At 39.9% G+C, this 20,639-nt stretch overlaps 1 protein-coding gene across 2 annotated transcripts in view; it reads right to left on the reverse strand.

Annotated features, from left to right (window-relative positions):
* srbd1 (S1 RNA binding domain 1) overlaps window positions 1-20,639 on the reverse strand; it is a 293,464-nt gene that overhangs the window by 45,416 nt on the left and 227,409 nt on the right. Inside the window, exons 18-20 of one of the 2 annotated variants that reach the window (XM_073050686.1) lie at window positions 15,999-16,105; window positions 5,698-5,874; window positions 5,283-5,435 (exon numbers count right to left, since the gene is read on the reverse strand). In XM_073050686.1, coding sequence (XP_072906787.1) covers window positions 5,283-5,435; window positions 5,698-5,874; window positions 15,999-16,105 — 437 coding nt within the window. Of the gene's footprint in view, window positions 1-5,282; window positions 5,439-5,697; window positions 5,875-15,998; window positions 16,106-20,639 lie in introns of both variants that reach the window. The other variant, XM_073050685.1, reaches the window with a different exon arrangement.

A 20,639-nucleotide genomic window follows, 5' to 3' on the forward strand; every position in this document is an offset into this window, starting at 1 on the left:
TCCTTTCAATTGCCCTACCAAGGTGCAACACCTCACATTTATCTGGGTTTAACTCCATCTGCCATTTCTCAGCCCATATGATCAATAATGTGCTGTACACTTTTCACAAATTTAACAATCTTAGTATCATCTGCAAATTTACTAACCCAGCCATCTACATTTTCACCCAGGTCATTTATATACATTATGAACAACAGAAGTCCTAGCTCAGATCCCTGCAGAATTCCACCAACTGCAGACCTCCAGCTCAGTAAGTCCCTTCAATCACTACTCTGTCGTCTATGCACAAGCCAGTTCTGAATCTGAACAGCCAATTCACCACAGATCCCATGCAACTTAATCTTCTGGATTAGCCTCACATGAGGGACTTTGTCAAACACCTTAGTAAAATCCATGTTGATAACATCCACTGCCCTACCCTCATCAATCTCTCTCATCACCTCGTCAAAAAAGTCAATCAAGTTGGTAAAGTACAACCTGCCATGCACAAAGGCATGCTTTCTCTCATGGCCATGGGTTTCAAAATCTTCATATATCCTACCCCTAAGAATTTTCTCCAGCAATTTCCCTACAACTGACATGAGACTCACTGGTCTGTAGTTCTCAGGATTTCCCCCTGTTCCCTTTGGCTTTGTATCTAAAACACAGAATCATTTACCCTAAAGCTCAAAATTAAGGTTTTACTTACATCTTCAGTCAAAATGGCACATTCTAATTAATAGCCTGGATTTCCCATTTGGCAATGGACCACTTTTGCTCTCTCTTGATCCAAAAACCAAATTGCCACATAGTTTGAAATAGCTGCTCAAAGCCGTCTAAATCCTTGGTGGCATAGTCAGAAGAAATAAAGTACTCAAAGACCCAAGTATGACATTATCTGGTGTACCTTGGACTGAGACACACAGCAAAGGTCTTTGATGGCTGGCTAAGCCAATCTCATGGCTTTTCCAGCTGTCACATGGAACACAATTTTACTATCTACCAAAGAAAGCAATTTGAAAACAAAAATTCACCAGGGATGTTAAAAAAAATAAGCAAAAGGTTATAACAATTAAAATTAGATAGGAACAATAAAAATAAGTAAATTGCATTAAAATGCATGCAAGTGACAATGACATCGGGCGATATAACTAATTTACATTACTTATATCACCTCATTCAGTGATCAAAAATCCAGAGCTGGCAAATAACATTTGCAAAACATCACCATGCTACTAAATTATACCAAATTGCTCTTGGATCATTATAGTATTAACATAATTTAATTTAGTAATGGAAGATTTTGCAAGATTTTAAATAAAATGTTTTAAAGGAACTCCCTTTTGTAGGAAAAATCATCTGTGCTCTTATATTAAAAATGCAAACCAGTTTTAAAGGTATAACGCTGCTATGCAAGAAAGACGTTAATGCTCTTCAGCAAAAAGAGTAGAACTGAATCACAGTATAAAAATACAACATGATTTCATGAGTAACATTTTCTAAAGGTTGTTGAGTTTCTCCATCTGTTGTAATCCTTTGACCACCAGCCCAGGAATATTGTATTTGTTTATCTCATTATGTGGTTAAAGAGCTATATTTTAAAGATAATAACAGATGTGCAGCACCTGGACACTCAGACATTTGCAGTGAGTGTCTGAGTCAGAGTAAAAAAACTCTATTTGTAAGACTGTGTTCACATTACTGGTTGATATGGAAAAGCCTAACAAGCAGTGGATATGGCCCTGTACATCACAGATAAAGCACTCCCCACCAGTGAGCACATCCACGAGAAGCGCAATCTCAGAAAAGCGGCATCCTTTAACTATCTCCACCACCCAGGCCATCCTCTCTTCTCACTGCCATCCAGGAGGTGGTACAGGACCCTCAGGACCCACACCACCAGGTTCAAGAACAGTTATTATTCCTCAACCATCAGGCTCTTGAACCAAAGGGGATAACTTCACTCAACCAAATACTAAACTGTTCCCACAATGTAATTACTCAATTTTAAAGATTCTTCATCACATATTTCTGATATTTATTGCTTATTTATTTATTTATTATTATTATTTTGTTCGCTATTTTTTCCTTATTGTATTCACACAGTTAGTTGTCTTTTCTGCATTTCTCCTTCGTTGTCTGTGATAAAGCAGATAAAACCATAAGACATTGGAGCAGAATTAGGTCATTCAGCCCATCAAGTCTGCTCTGCCATTCCAATATGGCTGATCTATGATCCCTCTAAACTCCTTTCTTCTGTCTTCTCCTCATAACTTGGGTCACTCTGGCTAATCCAGAACCTATCAACCTCTGCTTTAAATCTACCCAATGACTTGGCCTCTACAGCCATGTGTGACAATCCACCTCCCTCTGGCTAAAGAAATTCCTCATCTCTGTTCAAAATGGACATCCCTCTATTTTGAGGCTGTTCCTTCACGTTCTAGACTCACCCATTATAGGAAACATCCTCTGCATTATCTAGACCTTTCAATGAAATTTCTCTGTATTCTTCTAAACTCCAGTGAGTACACGCGCAAAGCCATCAAACGTGTCTCATATGTTAACCCTTTCATTTCCTGGAATCATTCTTGTGAATCTGCTCTGGATCCTCTCCAATGCCAGTACCTTTTTCTTAGAGCACGGGCCCAAAACTACTCATGACACCCCTAGTGTACTCTGACCAATGTCTTATAAACTATCAGCAACCACATCCTTGCTTTTATATTCCAGTCCTCTTCAAATGAATGCTACCATTGCATTTGTCTTCCTCACCACTGACTCAATCTGCAAATTAATCTTTAAGTAATTCTGCATGAGACCTCCAAAATCCTTTTGCACCTTTGATCTGTAAACTTTCTCCCTGCTTAGAAAATAGTCTATGCCTTTAGTCCTTCTACCAATGTGCATGCCCATACATTTCCCTGTACAGTATTCTATCTGCCGCTTCCTTCTTAATCTGCTTAGGCCCTTCTGCAGACTGCCTACTCCTCAAAACTCCCTTCCTCTCCAGTTATCTCTGTATCATCCACAAACTTGGCCACAAAGCCATTGATTCCATCATCTAAATCAGTGACATATAACATGAAAAGAGTCAGTCCTAACACTGACCCCTGCAGAACACAAGTAGTCAGAACCAACCAACCAGAAAAAGCCTACTTTATTCCCGCTCTTTGTCTCCTGCCAATCAGACAATCTTCTATTTGTGCTAGTATTTTTCCTGTAGTACCACGAGCTCATATCTTATTCAGCAGTCTGCTGTGCAGTACCTTTACAAAGGTCTTCTGAAAATCCAAGTAAACACCATCCACTGACTCTCCGGTCTATCCTGCCTGTTATTTCCTCAAAGAATTCCAGCAGATTAGTCAGGCATGATTTCCCCTTATGTGACTCCAAGTACCCTGAAATCTCATCCTTAAAAATTGACTCCAACATCTTCCCAACCACTAAAGTCAGTCTACCTGACCTATATAATTTCCTTCCTTGTGCCTCCCTCCTTTCTTAAAGAGTGGAGTGACATCTATATTTGGTGACATACACAGTATGTACTTACATTTATTTCCCTATGGACATACATGCCTGTAGTTTGGGCTGACTGAAAGATCTGGCACTTCTGCAATTTCCTGAGTGATTCAGTGTGGAGCGCAACTACAGCCACCGCTGGGGTTGCATGCTGTGTCCATTCCTAAGGGCGGAACATGAACCTGTGGACAGCTCCATTACTCCATGCCGATAAAAACATTGAGCAAGACTTAAATCGACAAGAGTGGAAAGTGAACTGGTGTTCAGTGCAGTGTGCCTGTACTTGACAGCTCTCTTTCTCGTTGCTGCCGGTAGACGGTGCAGGAGCCTTGCGACCCACGCTGCAAAGTTCGATCGCCTCGGTGGGTCATGGGTCGTGGCAGTGGAATCACTTTTGGCAGCGATTTGATGTTTAATGTCCTCATCATCAAACGCACTTTACTATTTGTGCGATTTGATTGAGCTGCTTCAATTCACGAAAATGATTCCAGGGTTGAATGTCTTGTCATATGAAGAATGTTTGATGGCTCTCGACCTGTAGTCACTGGAATTCAGAAGAATAAGGGGCAACCTCATTGAAATCTATTGAATGGTGAAAAGCCTTCATAGAGTGGATGTGGAGAGGACGTTTCCTGTGGTGGGAGAGTCTAAGACGACAGGACACAGCCTCACAATAGAAGGGTATCCTTTTAGCAGATGATGCTTGAACGCTTGCAATACATGCTTACAAGCCAAGCTCTTAGGCATGTGCACAAAACTGCTCTCTGACACAGCAAGATACTGGGAAGGGGGATCACTACCCATAACTCAAACTTCCTCTCGGTGAAGGAAAACACCTGACAATAAAATTCACTATTGCCTTCAAAGTACCAGCACTGTCTATGGTTAAATGGAAGAAATAGAAAAGGGTACTTGAAAATCAAGTCCACAGAGCCGGCACAAAAGTTCACGGTCCACTCGACAGCAGTGATTTCAGCCCATCCATCTGTCTGACAGACCTGGACTGTGTACAACAGGTGTCATAGGTAATGGAAAAATTCCACTAATTGCAGAAGCCCCCAAATTCACTAGAAGGATAAGCAAGCCAACATCAATAAGCTCTACTGGGTAAACATCCCAGCACTGCAGTCCTGGTCACTATTTGGTTGCTGACAGTAGACAAGTCTCATTGTTTACACACCTAATGCTAGCATTCTGCAAGAGATGCTCTATTCTGAGCTGTGTTGTTTGAGGATATTACCTGGCAGAATGAGACATAAGTGTGTTCAAACTGCCCTTTCTTGTTGACATCTGCGACTCTAGCCCAAAGCTCCTGAAATTAGGATGGCATTGAGAAATTCATGCCCGTGCACCGGAAGCATACAGAAGCCCGATGTAAACAATATAAGGAGTATACTACTTTGTAGCTATCCACCCACCTGCCCCAAATCTGGGAAACTATGATGCCCTGACTGGCATTGGCTATCTCAAAACTGCAATCTTTAATTTAAATCATAAAATATAACTAGGATAATCAGTAAGCTCCAAAATGCGGAACTTTAGGAGTTGCATGTGGGATGAAAAGCTTGTCAAAAGTTCAAGCAAAATCACCTGCAATATTATGAACTATCAGTATGCAGACAAGTATTATTTTGCAACTTCTAAAAATATAAAATAGGTAACTTTTTTATTTATTACTTTGGCTTAAATGAGAGAATGAAATGGAGAAATATTTCAGTTGACATTTATATGAGAAATCAGTCTAAGGTGCTGAGGTAGTTCTCACTTACTGCTTGTGCTCTTACCTCATGGCTGTGTTATATGATTCAGGGTGGATACACGTCTGATCTAATGGATTTGGCTGTGCAGAGGTGCACTCTGTTTTCCCCTTCTTTCTGATAGATTTACCAACTGTTACAGCTTGACGTTCACCAGTGCCATCAAACTGCTGCTGATTGCTGCTGTAAACAGAGTAGAGACAGTTTATGATTACACCTGCAAACTAAGGCTCATGGCCGTGCATTACTCCACCATTATATGATGCATCTATTTCAAAAATGAACATTTAAAATGTACAATGTTTATTTTCTGACATAGTCCTACTGCACTTCTGACACAATCTTTTTAATGGAAATGGATTTTAAACATTTTAACATTACAGGACTTTTACATATCTTTACTTTTGGCTTTTTTAAAACAATTCAAAAGAACTGCATTTACTTGGTGAAGTTCTTTATGTTTTCTGGATTAATTCGGATGAAACCAGCACATTGTTGAAAGGTTTTTGGGCCCAAGCCTTTGACATCTTTCAGCTGTTCTCGATTGATGAATGGTCCATTCTTCTCTCGCCACTCAATTATACTTTTTGCTTTACTGGCATTGAGTCCTGCAACACGCCTGGGAGAGAAAAGTTAATTATTCCATGTAATTGACTCAAGAGTATTTTGATCAATGTATTTTTCCTTCAATCACAAATGTTTTAAAGACAGCAATATAATAATTGCTAGAAATGGAAGTACCTTTTTATTTTCATACCCTTGTGCTGCTTAGAGGGGCAATGTCACCAAGATCAGCTGCTTGAAACATAGCCACATTAATTCATTTAACTGTAGAGTTTTCTAGCTTTGGTGTGTGAAAATGTGTGAAAGAATTTGAACTGAGATTAGATCAACCTTTGTGCTTCTAGCATTCATGATACTGAGCTAGTTAAATGCTCAATGTTAGCTCCCATGAGATAAACACACAGCAATGGGGCCCATGTTGTACTGTGGCAAACAGAAGGAAGTGTTGAGTATGAACTATTTAGAAGCTGCATTCTTCTAATATAGCAAATGAAATAAAATTTAATCTTGTTCGTGCAGTACGTGTTATTTAAATCTGTCAATGGGAAGACAGGATTCAGTTCTGTTTTTAGGGAGTAAGGCAAATTGGGATTAGAGGTAACAATTTGATTTCAAACTAGTAGCACATTTGACTCGAGTAAGATGTTCTCCTAAGGGGTTGCCTACTGGTGGGTCCTCAGGTGGCAGTAGAGGCTGATCTGGGATCCATATTCTGATGCAGCATGAACAGGAGTAAGTGGTGGCTGTCGTTAGTGGTTCAGTCCTTTGGTTGTGCAGTCTCTCCTTTCACAGCTGATGCTTGTTCACTGCAGCACAGCTGAGATGTAGCACAGCTCCCCCTTGAATCAATTTCCTCCAGGTACAACTATTGAGCACAATGTCTTCCCAGCTTTTAGATTTAATGTTGATGTTATCTTTGAAGCATTCCCTTTGCCCACGAAGGGCTCGCTGACCTTCCTTCGACTGGGAGGAAAGAATGTTTGGGGAGATGCAAGTTAGACAACCGAATGACATGACCTATCCATCTGAGTTGGTGTTGCTTTATCGTGGTGGAGATGCTGTTCATGTTGGCCTCCTCCAGTATGCTGGTATTAGTGTGTCTGTCCTTCCAGCTGATCCTCAAAATCTTTTGTAAGGTTCTTTGCTGGTATTGTTGCAGGGCTTTCAGGTGTCTACTGTAGGTGGTCCATGACTCTAGCTCCATACAGTAATGTAAGAAGAACAACTGTTCTTAAGAATAAAAGTTTTGTTTGGACTTATAGGCCATAGTCTTCAAAGACTTTTTTCTTAATCTTGCTTAGGATCCATTAACACTACTCAGGCAGTAGTTGATCTCTGAGTCGATGTCTGCTTTTGAGAAGAGAATGCTTCATAGGAAAAATGGTCTCCATATTGAAGGGCAATATCAACAACTTTTAATGGAGGACTGGATAAATGGCTGGTTGTGCAGTGGCTGATATAGAACCTGTATCGTTTTTTTAATATCCAATACAAGACCCACGTCCCTATATGCTCTGGAAGGGCCTTCAGGATACATTGGAGGTCTTCTTCAGTGTGTGCTGTGATAGTGTTGTTATTCACATACTGAAGCTCCATGATAGAAGTGGTGCTGACCTCGTTCTTGGCCTTGAACTGGTTGAAGCTGAAAAGCCTGTTGACTATTCTATACACGATTGGGATTCCATGTGGCAGGTCTTGGCCGGAGAGGTGAAGGATGTCAGCAATAAGGATGACAAATAGGGTGGGTGCAATGATGTTGCCTGTTTGACTCCTGTCTTCACAGTGAAGGGATCAGATTCAGAGCCGCTATTACTGTGGCTGACATGTCACCAGTCTGAGTCCTGACGAAGGGTCTCGGCTCGAAACGTCGACAGCGCTTCTCCCTATAGATGCTGCTTGGCCTGATGTGTTCCACCAGCATTTTGTGTGTGTTGCATGAATTTCCAGCATCTGCAGATTTCCTCATGTCACCAGTCTGAAAGTATTTGGATTTCCAAGGCTTTCTCAGTCCACCAAGAAATCTTTTGTTCCCTAACCCTTCACTGGACATTTGCTTTGGCTCTGGAGTAGCTTCTCTTTTGGCCTTGCTGCCAATGTCACAATGCCAGGTATAAAAGACTTTCCTTTTCTTGGAGATGAGTAGTTCCAGCTTCATGTTGTCATCATCAAACCAATCCTGATGTTTTCCGGACATGTACCCAAGGATGTTTTTGCAGGCATTGAGGATGATGAATTTAAGCAGACCCCAGAATTCTTCAATCTCCTCCATATGCTCCTGTTGGAATTTTCCCCAAACTAGGGCAGAAGGTGCTGTTGGGTGGCAGTGTCAAGCAGGTTCTCAAATTTTAGTATTGGTCACATATGCATCTATGAACCCTCTTCTTTTTCATTAATCTGATGGACATGGTGAAGCGGATAAGGTGATTATCTGTCCAGCAGTCATCTGTGCCAATCATGGCCCTTGCGATATTCACATCATAGTGGTCCCTATCTCAGGCAACGGCACAGTCAATGAAACACCACTGTTTAGATCGGGGATATTACCAAGATACCTTGAATTTGTTTTACTGGAGGAAGAGAATGTTAGCGATAAGATTGTGCTCAGCAGATATGATGAGAAACAGCATTTCATTTGAGTTGATGTTGCCAATGCCTTCCTTTCCTATGCTACACTTGCAAAGTTTAAAGCCTCGACCGACCTTGGTATTTACGTCTCCTAAGGGAATTAACTTATCCTCCCTCGGGGATGCTCCACGATGTTGCATCTCAGCAAGCGCAGAAGGCCTTTCTTTCATATTCCTGAGTCCAGAGTTGGTGCATAAACCCTTACAACAGATTGTTAGCAAGCACCAAACAGATGTTGTGACGTTCACTGATCCCCGTGGGAAGTTTAGAGAGTTCACCAACAAGCTGTCTCTTTATTGCAAACAGGACACCACGGATCCTGGCCTCGTTAGCTGCCTTCCCTGTCCAGAAGAAGGGTTAGCCACCCTTCTCTTCCTTCTGTTGCCCTTTGTTGGCCAGACATGTTGTTTCAGAAAGAGCAGCTAGGTCAGTCTGGCATCTCCTCAGTTCTCTGGTGATCGCCGTTTTCCTCTTCGGTCGATCACTGGTTACACTATCTATCAGAGTGCACACTGTCCTGGCTCCAAAGGTCAAGTTTCTTTTTTCTGACCACCCATGGTGAAGCCTCTGGACGTGGTAATCCAGTCAGGAGGTTTCGAGGCAGACTATTTTTAGGGCACCTTTTCTAGCCTCTTCCCCAAATGGGGTGAGCAGAGTGGGTCCTAAATATGGCTGCTCAATAGTGGGTGCAGCTGTCGAAGGGTTCTTTCTGCCTCAGTCCAAGAGCCCAGGGACTGAATCAAACACCCACCACCCAATATGCCAAGCTCGTGACTGGGGGCTTCCAGACCTCACAATCCTGTCCCCCAGCAGAACTAGTGGGTGTTTGTTAAGTCAAATTTATTTCACAGCAAGTGAACGTTTATCTAAGAATGATCAAAATATCATTGAATTGCATGTTCTTTTCAAAAGGGAGAACTGTAGAAGAGCTATAAAGGTTTTAGGTTTACATCAGATAGAGTCCTATCAATAAACGGACTATTCTGCAAATGAGTAACATCACATTTGGGCAGTAGGGGATGTTTGCTCAGGTAACACTCCAAGGGACATGAGGTATTTTTGTAAAACGAGGACAAGCAAAGGACAACTAAACATGAAAAAGAAAAGGTACATAAGTTCCCAAAATGGATACTTAGGGCACAATTATACCTAGTACAGTAAAAACTGGCAGATCAGGCAGTAAAATCTACAGAAACAGGTTAACACAAACTTACAAGTAGTATCACAATTACATTAGGGTAAAATTGGTGCTGAGGGGCAGTTTGATTATCATAAAAACGCATATAACAGGCATATTGTACATGATATTGCATTCCAAACATCGCAAAAATAAAAATTAGCATATGTCAAATAACAACGAAGAAAATAATGGCAATAAAGATAATTCTTCAGGACTATATTTGGAGTTAGTGAGTTGTAGGCATTCTATGTTGGTGCCAGAAGCATGGCGACACTTCGCAGTTGCCCCAGCTTTAGACTGCGTTGGCCCTTGACGCAAAATGACACATTTTATTGAATGTCTGAATGCTTCGATGTAAATGCGACAAATAGGGCTATTAGTTCAATCTTTAAAAATCTTTTTCCAGCCCTCACACTTTATTTTGCATTGCTATTGTTTTACTTTGTTGTACCTCAATACATTGTGTATGATTGGATCTGTATGAACAGCATGAAAGACAACTGTTTCCACTGCATCTCAGTACATGTGACAATAATAAACCAATACCAATGAATTCAATCAACTTACACTGTTGAGAAATTATATTAACTATTATAATGAAGGACTAATAGCTCATAAGTAATTGTGAATAGTTCTGTGATTTCATTATTTGATTCCTTGTTTTTAAATCATTCAGTTTCTATTGATCTTGACCATTTTGGCCCAGCACTCAACATTTTGGGCTGAGACGCTTCATCAGGATGACATCTCAGCCTGAAACGTTGACCAGTTATGGTACTCTTTTCCATAGATGCCACCTGGCCTGCTGAGTTCCTCCAGATAACTGTGTGTGGTGCTTAGATTTCCAGCATCTGCAAATTTTATCTTGTTTGTTTCTCCCAGCACTAATGGTTACACTCTATTCAATGCCAAAACCTTTTCTAATATTCCTTCAGCTCAATATATTCTTGGCTATTCTTGTCATCCTTTTTTTAAAAAACATAAAAACTTAACAGTAATCATATTCACGAGTTTACAAATCCTTTAAAAGATCTGCATATTAGCTAAAATTATCAATTATCTTTTAACAAAGAGCATCAACTACGTAGCTATTATAACTATATAAACCATTTATCTAAAATTGGTTAATATAGCAACCACGTCATTTGACTGTTGTACATATTCTGTGGTGTGATTGATGTAAATTCAGCACGAAATTCATTCGCCAGCTGAGGTTTGGCGATCTCACTCTATCAGTTTATTCCTGGTTTGACAGGAACTGAAAACACAGCCAATATGAACATAAGAAAGAAGATACCATTTAGCCTACAAAACTCCTCCGCAACATAATTTAGTCCTTGTTGATGTTCCAGCATGTACATCTTCCCACTATATTCTTGTAGATTCCCAAAATATTTAGAAAGCTACAGATCTCTGATATAATAAAGTTTACAGATACTTATCAAATATTTGCAATGTTTGACCAAAGAAATTTCTTTTCTTCTCTGACTGAGAAGGCCAAACACTTATTCAGAGACAAAGAGCCCCAATTCTTTTTCCCCAGCGAAAGGAACTATATTCTAGACATCCAGCTTGCCAGGTCTCTGAACAATGCCATATGTTTCAATGAGAAAACTTTATTCATCTAACCCCACCAATCTCTCCTCATAAGACAATCATCGCATCCTAAGAATCAAATTAATGAACCATCTTTTGATGCAAATACACTTTAATTTAGATGCAGCTCTTAGCAGGGAGTTGCAGAGGAAAATTGAGAATAGTTTTCATTCTTGAGCTTGAGCCATGAACTACCTAAATACTCCAGAATCAGCAGTCTCTTGTGACTATAGTCAAGCTATGATGTGATTACTTATGAAACATTATTCAAATCTCCAATATTTCTTAGTTTATATCTGATATTATAAATTTTCATATAAATTTAATATATTCTCACCTTCTGCGTTTTACTTTTTTCCAGCAAGCAACACCTCTGACAAAATTATACAAATTTAGATTGAAGTCCTGAATATATTCACTGTTAAATTTGTATTGCATTGCAATTGCAAGAAATCACTGTGCTTAGTCAAGTTAATTCCTTTTTATACTTTACATTTTACATCTGTATGACCAAAAACTGTATTTATGTAAACAAAAGGCAAGAAACAACAAAATAAAACAGCTTTAAAAAATACAAAAGCAAACTCCAAAATATATGAAGTAGCTGCCTAGGCATTTAAGTTTGGTAAGAACAACATAATTTAAAAAAAAATGCAGGTAGCAGTCTGTTACTTTATCACTGTTCTGAATTATACCCTATAGGCACCCCTGCCCACCTACATCTGCTCCTTTTTTCTTCCGAATCAATATCGCTTGAAAACCAAGGGTTCCTAAACATGTCTATCTTTACCTCTTTATCAGGCACATACAAGCTCTGTACTCTCAAAATTTCACTTTTGAAGGTCTCCCACTTACCAAATTACACCTTTGCCAGAAAACAGCCTGCCCCAATCCACACCTGCAGATCATTTCTGGTAACATCAAAGTTGGCCTTTCTCCAACTTAGAATCTCAAGCCAAGGACCAAGTCTATCCTTCTCCATAATTACCTTGAAACTAATTGCATTATGATCACCAGATGCAGAGTGTTCCCCTGCACAAACTTCTGTCACCTGCCCTGTCTCATTCCCTAATCGGAGATCAAATATTGCACACTCTCTCATTGGGACTTAGAGTCATAATGGTATAGAAAAGTACAGGACAGAAACAGGCCTTTCAGCCCATCTAATCTGTACCGGACCATTTAAACTGCCTACTCCCATTGACCTGTATCAGGTCTATAGCTCTCCACACCCCTACCATCCATGTATCTATCCAAACTTCTCTTAAACGTTGAAATTGGGCTTGCATGCACCACTTGTGCTGGCAACTTGTTCCACAATCTCACAACATTCTGAGTGAAGAAGTTACTCCTCGTGTTCCTCTTAAACTTTTCACATTTCATCCTTAATCTATGATGTTTTGTTGCAGTTCCTCCCAACCTCAGTGTAAAAAGTGTACTTGCAATTACCCTATCTATACCCCTCATAATTTTGTATGCTTCTATCAAATCTCCTCTCAATCTTCTACACTCTACAGTCCCACCCTATTCAATCTTTCTTATAACACAGTTCTTCCAGACCAGGCAACATCCTTGTAAATTTTCTCTGTACTCTTTCAACCTTATTCACATCCTTCCTGTAGGTAGGTGACTTAAATTGCACACAATACTCCAAATTAGGCCTCACCAATGTCTTCAACATAACTTCAACATAACAGCCCATCTCCTGTACTTTTTGACTTGTGAAGGCCAACGTGCCAAAAGCTTTCTTTATGACCCTATCTACCTGAGATACCACTTTCAATGAGTTATGGACCTGTACTCCCAGAACCCTTTGTTCTACTACACTCGTCAGTGCCCTAGTGCTCACTGTTGGTCCCACCGAAATGCAACACCTGGCACTTGACTGCATTAAATTCCATCCGCCATTTTTTCAGATCCTGTTGCAAGTCACGATAGCCTTTCTCACCGTCTACTATGCTCCCACTCTTAGCATCAACCACAAATTTGCTGATCTAGTTAACCACATTTTCATCCAGATTATTAGATGACAAACAATGATGGACTCAGCACTGATCTCTCCAGCATACCACTAGTCACAGGTCTCCAATCAGAGATGCAACCATCTACTACCACTCTCTGGTTTCTCCCACAAAGCTAAGGCCTAATTTAATTTACTACCTCATCTTGAATGCCAAGCGACTGCATTATCTACTGCCTTGCCATCATCAACTTTCCTGGTAACTTCGGGGTTCTAACAATTTTTACTTTCATCCTTTCTTTGAGGTACTCCTGCTTTCATGGATGCCTGAGAAGACCAAGAATTTCAGTTTGTATTTTGTATATTAAGTGGAATTATTGAACTTCCTTGAAAAATTTTATGCAATTGGTTGGACATCACCTACCACACACAAAGCTACACTGACTATCCTTAATCAATCCATGTCAATCCACATACTTATATATCCGGTCCATCAGAAGACCTTCCAATAACTTTGCCACTACCAATGTCAGGCTCACTTGCCTAAAAATTTTGCTTAATTTTTGAGCCTTTCTAGTTGCTAAGGATGATTTAAGGACTGATTAAGGAAACTTTCTTGAACAAATTAGACAAACTCTATCCCATCTAGTTCATTTACAGAATGGAAGCCCCTGTCAATATGTATAAGTTGAAATCACCTACTATAACAACATTGTTTCTTGCAACAATCTGTGGCACCCCTCTACAAATCTGTTCCTCTAAATCTCATGGACTGTTGGGTGGTCAATAATATAGCCCCATTAACCTTTCTTATTCCTCATTTCCATCCAAAAAGACTCAGTAGACAAGTTCTCCAGTCTGTTCTGAGCACTGCCATGACATTATCCATGGCTAGTAACACCATCCACCCCTATAATCTCTCCAACTCTGTTGCATCTACAACAGAACCCCAGAATATTCAGTTAAAGTCCTGCCCCTCCTGCAATCAAGTCTCACTAATAGCTACAATATCATAATTCCATTTGTGGATCCATGCCCTAAGCTCATCTGCCTTTCCTACGATATGCAGCTCAGATCTTTTTAATTCCTGATTTTGTATGAGTTTTGAATAACATCTGTCTCCACAACCTCTCCACTATCTGTTCTGGCACTCTGGTTCCCATCTTCTGCAACTCTAGTTTAATCCCCTTCTCTGTAGCTCTATCAAACCTTCCTGCTGGGATATTAGTCCCCCTCCAGTTGAGGTGCAAACTGTCTCTTCTATACAAGACTCACTTTCCTTGGAAGAGAGCCCAATGATCCAAAAACTTGATGCCCTCTCTCCTACACTAACCCCTTAGCCATGTATGACCTTCCTATTTCTGGCATATCATGTGGCATGGGTGGCAATCCTGAGATCACAACCCTGGCGATCCTGTCCTTTAACTTAGCACCTAAATCCCTGAACTCACTTTGCAGAGCCTTGTCACCTATATCACATAGACCATAACTTCTGGCTGCTCACCCTCCCACTTACGAATGCTGTGAATTCAAGCTGGGATGTCACAGACCCTGGCACCGAGGAGGCAACACACCATCCGCGAATCTCATTCTCATCCATAGAACCTTTGTGTTCCCTTAATGCCACAGCTTGCCTCTTCTCTTCCACCGCCCCCCTTCCCTTCTGAGCCGCAGAGCCAGATTCAGTGCTAGAGACCTGACCACTGTGACTTTCCTCTGCCAGGTCATATCCCACCCCCAACAGTATCCAAAGTGATGTACCTGTTGTTGAGGCGGATGGCCACAGGGATACTCTGCACTGGCTCCTTAACCTCTTTCCCCTTCCTGACTGTCACCCAGTTTCCTGTGTCCTGCACCTTGGGTGCAACTACCTTTCTATATGTCCTATCTATCACCCCCTCAACCTCCCAAATGATCCGGAGTTCATCCAGTTCCAGCTCCAACTCCTTAACACGGAGTGTTAGGAACTGCAACTGGATACGCTTCTTGCAGATGAAGTCGTCAGGGACACTGGAGGTCTCCCTGCCTTCCCACATCCCGTAAGGAACATTTAACTATCCTTACTGACATCCCTACTGTTCTAACTGTGCAAATATAAAGAAGGAAAACAATAAACAAACTGGAGAAAAATATCTACCTACAGGTTTTTCTCAACTTCCCTCACACAAGCCTCTCTGCTTGAAGCCTCAAATAACCACTCTGATACTACAACATTAAAAATGAAAAAAAGTACTTCTTCCCCATCTAGTTTTACATCAATAACCCAATACAGTTAATGATAAGTGTAAAAACATCCTTGATGGTGAAAATAAAACTTTTAAATCAAAGAATGCACGTTGACCTATGTGAACTTACTTAACAACTGAAAGGGGAAAGGGACATAGGAAACAGAGAAGATTTGTAGAAAAGGAAACTGAAAATATTTTGTTCTTGTACAAATTTTTTTATACTTTAATGGAGCTAAATAAATCACATAGCATGTTTAAGTTGCAGTAACTTACTTTAATGACCCAAAATATAAATATTAAAAATACATTTACACATATGTATGGTATTAGTTCAAAGGCTGTGTGTTTAACAAGGTCTGTAATTCATAACTCGATAACATTTGTTTAATGCCCTTCATCCAAGTTTTTCAAAGGAAGATTCTTAATACTATGTAGGTGAAGTGTTGCCTTAACTTGCCATTACCTTAAAGATGACAATCTAAAGCAAGACCACAATGCACCAGCTGGGATTAAGTTAAGACACAGACTAAACAAGAGACACTGTGATCCATTGCCGTGCTATTATTGCATTGGAAAAATAATTTCCCTACCTCATAAGGGTTTCTGAGGTGATGTTGATATCCACTCCCACAAAACTGACGCATTCTTCGACCACACTGTCCAAGGTAGCTTTAAGCAAAATTTGGGACACATCATGCTGAAACCAAAGACCAGTCACTGCTTAGGAATATTCGTGAAAAATATTTTAAAATTATTCAAGTTTTACAATATACTACAACCAGATAAGATTATAGAATTATAATATTACCTTTCATTCACAGTCTTTCATTTCTAAACCAGTCTATTCTAATGAAGGCCCTGTGCCATTGGATATGCATAAAATCACCAATATAGACATATCAAAGTTAAGGATTACTGGCCGATCTCCAACATTTACAAATACCATTGATGGTTTAGTTCTGATGACCATAATTCACAACATCTATTGTAAATATACTTCAAAGTGAGTAAGTTGCTTCAAAACATATATTATAAAATATCTGTAATTAGGCTTCCAATTCATATCTCTCCCAGCAATCTTACTGGTTCATTCATAGGTCTTGCCACACAGAAATTTAAATGATAGTATGGAAACTGTGTGATCCACACAACTCCGTTATTTTAGCAAACAGTTCCACTGATCCACATAATCCTTGATTGAATCTCCAGTTTCCTGCTTCATATCCTATCATAAGCCTGTCAGCCTCTCTTTTTACAATCATAGATTCCTCTCTTGTTTAGGTTTGTGTCCAACAATACAGAAATATGCCTATCCAATTTCCCCTGCTCAATTATTCGACTCAGCATGCCATTCATTTCATTTGTCCTCACAAAACAGCTACTCACTTGGGTACAACTGCTACTGGTTATCATTTGAGCCAAAATTTCCTCACTGGGTATTTATAGAAATATATAGAATATATTAAATGCATTGGGTCACAAACGTATGTATGTGTGTGGAGAATAATAAGAAGAAAGCCCTCAACTCTGAGTGGAGTCATCCAGACGCATGGCATTCTTTTAGCAGGCTTCCTTGATTTTACAAGGCCGAGTTGCTAGCTCGACACTCAACCCAGCACGGATGGAAAGTGTGCAAGGGAGCCGGCTGGATTCGAACTCGGGAGCCTTCGCTCCGAAATCTGGCACTGATACCACTACGCCACCAGCCGGCGTGTGGAGAGGGAAAGCACACATATATTTTCAGAAACTCATTTAAATAATTAGATGTCAAAGCCTTGACTCATGTCTGGCAACTGAAAGTCCCTGAAAACCAGCATCTAATTCCCACAAAAATAAGAAAAGAAGAAACAGTGAGATGGTTTGCACCAAACATACTGCAGGACTTTAAACAGTGAAGCCTTTCTATATGTTCTACATCTGTATAATGCCTTTACTTTCTGAGGAGACTGAGGTCCTTCGGAGAATGCAGGATTCTCCTTCACATGTTCTACCAGTCTGTGGTCACTAGTACAACCTTCTATGTGCTGGGGCAATGGCATCAACACGGGTGATGGCAACAGGCTCAATAAACTGATTAGAAAGGCTGGCTCTGTTATAGAATCAAACTGGACACACTGGAGGCTGTAGAAGCAAAAAGGACCCTAGAAAATCCAAGCAATTCTGGACAATGTTTCTCACCTTCTGCATGCCATCTTGGCTGAACAGAGGAGCACTTTTAGAAATAGACTGAGACAACTGTGCTGCTCCAGAGCGCTATATGAAGTCATTCTTACGCTTGACCATTAGGCTCTATAATGAGTTAACCGATAGCCAGGGAAGTGATGACCTCCTCCTGTTAGGTTATTTGAGGTAACTTAATTTTTATTATTTCTTATTTCTCTTCTAATATTTGTATATCTCCGCACTTGTTAATGCTACTGTAACACTGTAATTTCCTTTGGGATCAAAAAAGTATCTGTCTATCAAACGTAGTAAGCGGTATGGGAAAGAAACAATATTTTAATGAAAATACAAACTATGTTCTGAAATGTAACTTAAAGGAATAGTTAGAGTTATAAGAATGGCCTTAAAATTTCTGGTCTCTGGGGTTTCATCCCAACTATCCGTCAAAGCAAAATGTTTCTGTAAAAGTAATAATGGATAAATTATAACCCCATAATATAATATCTAAAATGTTAGAAAATCAGTGTAATTGCATAGGTCTCATAGAGTAAAACTGCATTTATTTGACAAGCTTTGGGCACTAGAGCTGCTGGACTACCCAAGTTTCCAGACTACTGTGTGTTATTCCCATTAATCCTTGAACACACTATCAATAGTAGTGTAACAAAATTTCCAGTGAACACATTAAGTTTCAGGGGAGCAATGAAATGGACTTCACTGCATTTCAAGCAAACACAGGAAAGAGGGCTCCAGTAAATTACAGGGAATGTGGGAAGAAAAACAGGTGTGTAAAAGGGAGCACAGAAATAAGCAGCCATTGAACCAGTTGTTGAACTATTTGGATTTCCAAATAGATAGCAGATTAATGGAATTTTATTGTAGTAAATAGCACACAGCTGATAAAATAGACTAAGCAACAAAAGACATTCTTCCATAATCCCCTCAATTTCTTCTTAATCAAAATGAAATTTACTGTACAGTAAAGTTCACCAATTAAACAATTTTTTAAAGTTATTTATTCATCTGTACATTTATACATTCACCTGTCAACTTAAAAAATCCCTCCAAAATTAGAGGTTTCCACAAAAAATCTTCAGGCACCGATGAAAGACCATGTTATTTCATGTTTATTCTTTTGATGATCATGTGGTTTCTTTAACTCTGGTTTCTATGTTGTTCAATCACATTTTATTTTAAATCAAAAGTTTGCTTGTTTTGTAACACAATGCCCTGTGTGAAATTATAAACAATGGTTCTAGCTTTTACTTAAAAATCAGAATGGTTAAGTTAGACTTTTTTCTTTCACAACTTTCTGCTCAACTCATTTGAAAGCCATGACTCAAACTACAATACATTGGCGTAATAATGACAGCACTCTGTTAGTTATGCAAATTACCACAGAGGTTTGTAATATTGTAGTGAATAATACCGGGCAATTTAACATGAAGACATAAAAACAAAGTCTAATTGTATTCCCACTCACAATTAACAACCAGAAACAGGGGTAATGCAGTGGAATTGCAACCAATATCTATGGTGAGCCCACTCTGTCCCAGAGTCACCTTCTTTTCTCCTGCTTACTTTTGGGACTCTGTTTCATTCTACCAATTTCTCTGTGACATCTGTTCTGATGATGCCATCATCAATATCAGTGCTCCTGATATATTCTCCCTTTCCCTCAAATCTGTAATTTTCAGCATTTCTGTCCTCATCCCATTTCCTCCACCCTAGAGATTAAAAAAAGGGTCCTTTGCCCGCAGCTTACATCCAAAGCTCCATCATAAACTAATGATCGATCTACTGCTCTTTTTGTAACTTCTAGCACAAAGCTAACATCATGTGCATCCTCCTTTCCCTGCTAGACATTCTGAAAGGACTCTCAAATTTCTTGGATCGCTGCTCACTTACTAGCACTCCTTGGCCTTTTAGTTCTTATCCTCACCTAAATAAATTTTGCTTGTGAAATATTTGCAATTTTTCAATTTAGTATACAATGACGTAACATTTTTGAACAATCAAATGCATATTGAACAACTTATTGAGAGAAACTTCTTGTGATTCTTCAGCTCAATTCTCCATCACATTGCCTGTTCTAATGAGGCCCACGTTCAGCTCAGGGAACAAAAAGAGAAAAAAAGGCCTCCTCAGTCAAGATCTTACTATTCCCATATACACCTTCTCTCGGACCATCTTGTTTAGCTATCATCCTACTGTTCACACTACCATTAGCATTTTCGTTTTTCCAGTCTTCTATCCCAATGGAGATTGACTTTAGTCCAGAGTAACACATGCTAAATTCTGGGGGAACTCAGCAGGTCAGGCGGCAGCTATGGAGGGAATAAAAGTTGGTGTTTTGAGCCAAGAATCTTCATCACTCTTTTTCCACTCCATAGATGCTGCATGACCTGCTGAGTTCCTCCAGCATTTTGTGTGTATTACTCTGGATTTCCAGCATCTGCAGAATCTCTTCTCTTTATGATTTCTTGCTTTTAGTTCCCTCCTTTTTAGGTTTCTTAATATTTGCAGGATCGCCAACTTCCCAGTCTGAATGAAAGATCGCTGACTGGGTTATATGAACCTTATTTTCCTTTCCCCCACAAATGCTGCACTATTTGCTGTGTAGTTCCAGCACTTTCTGTTTTAAGACAGAAATACAACCAAAAGAACATAAGAAAATAGGGTTGAGCGGGACCTACCGGTGAGAAGAATGGTGGAAGGAGGGAATAGTAATGTTGAGATGAAAAAGCCAACTATTCCTTTCACCCCACATATGCAGCTTGACCTTCAAGACCTGCTGAGATTTTCTGTATTCCAGCATCTGCAGTTCCTTGTCTCTCCATAAGAAAACAAGAGCAGAAGCCAGCTACTTGGTCCCTCAAGCTGCTGGCCACAATATGATCAGGACTGATCTGCTCCAAAGCTCACCTGCTTTTCTCTGCCAGTTTCCCACAGCCCTCAATTCCCTAATCTTTCAAAAAATACATCTTTTCTTTTTAATACCCCAACAGCCTTGTCTCCACAACCTCTGTGTTAGAGGATCCAGAGATTCACCACCTCCTGCATGAAGA

Source organism: Hemitrygon akajei, chromosome 7 (genome assembly GCF_048418815.1).
Source record: "Hemitrygon akajei chromosome 7, sHemAka1.3, whole genome shotgun sequence".
NCBI lineage: Eukaryota > Metazoa > Chordata > Chondrichthyes > Myliobatiformes > Dasyatidae > Hemitrygon > Hemitrygon akajei.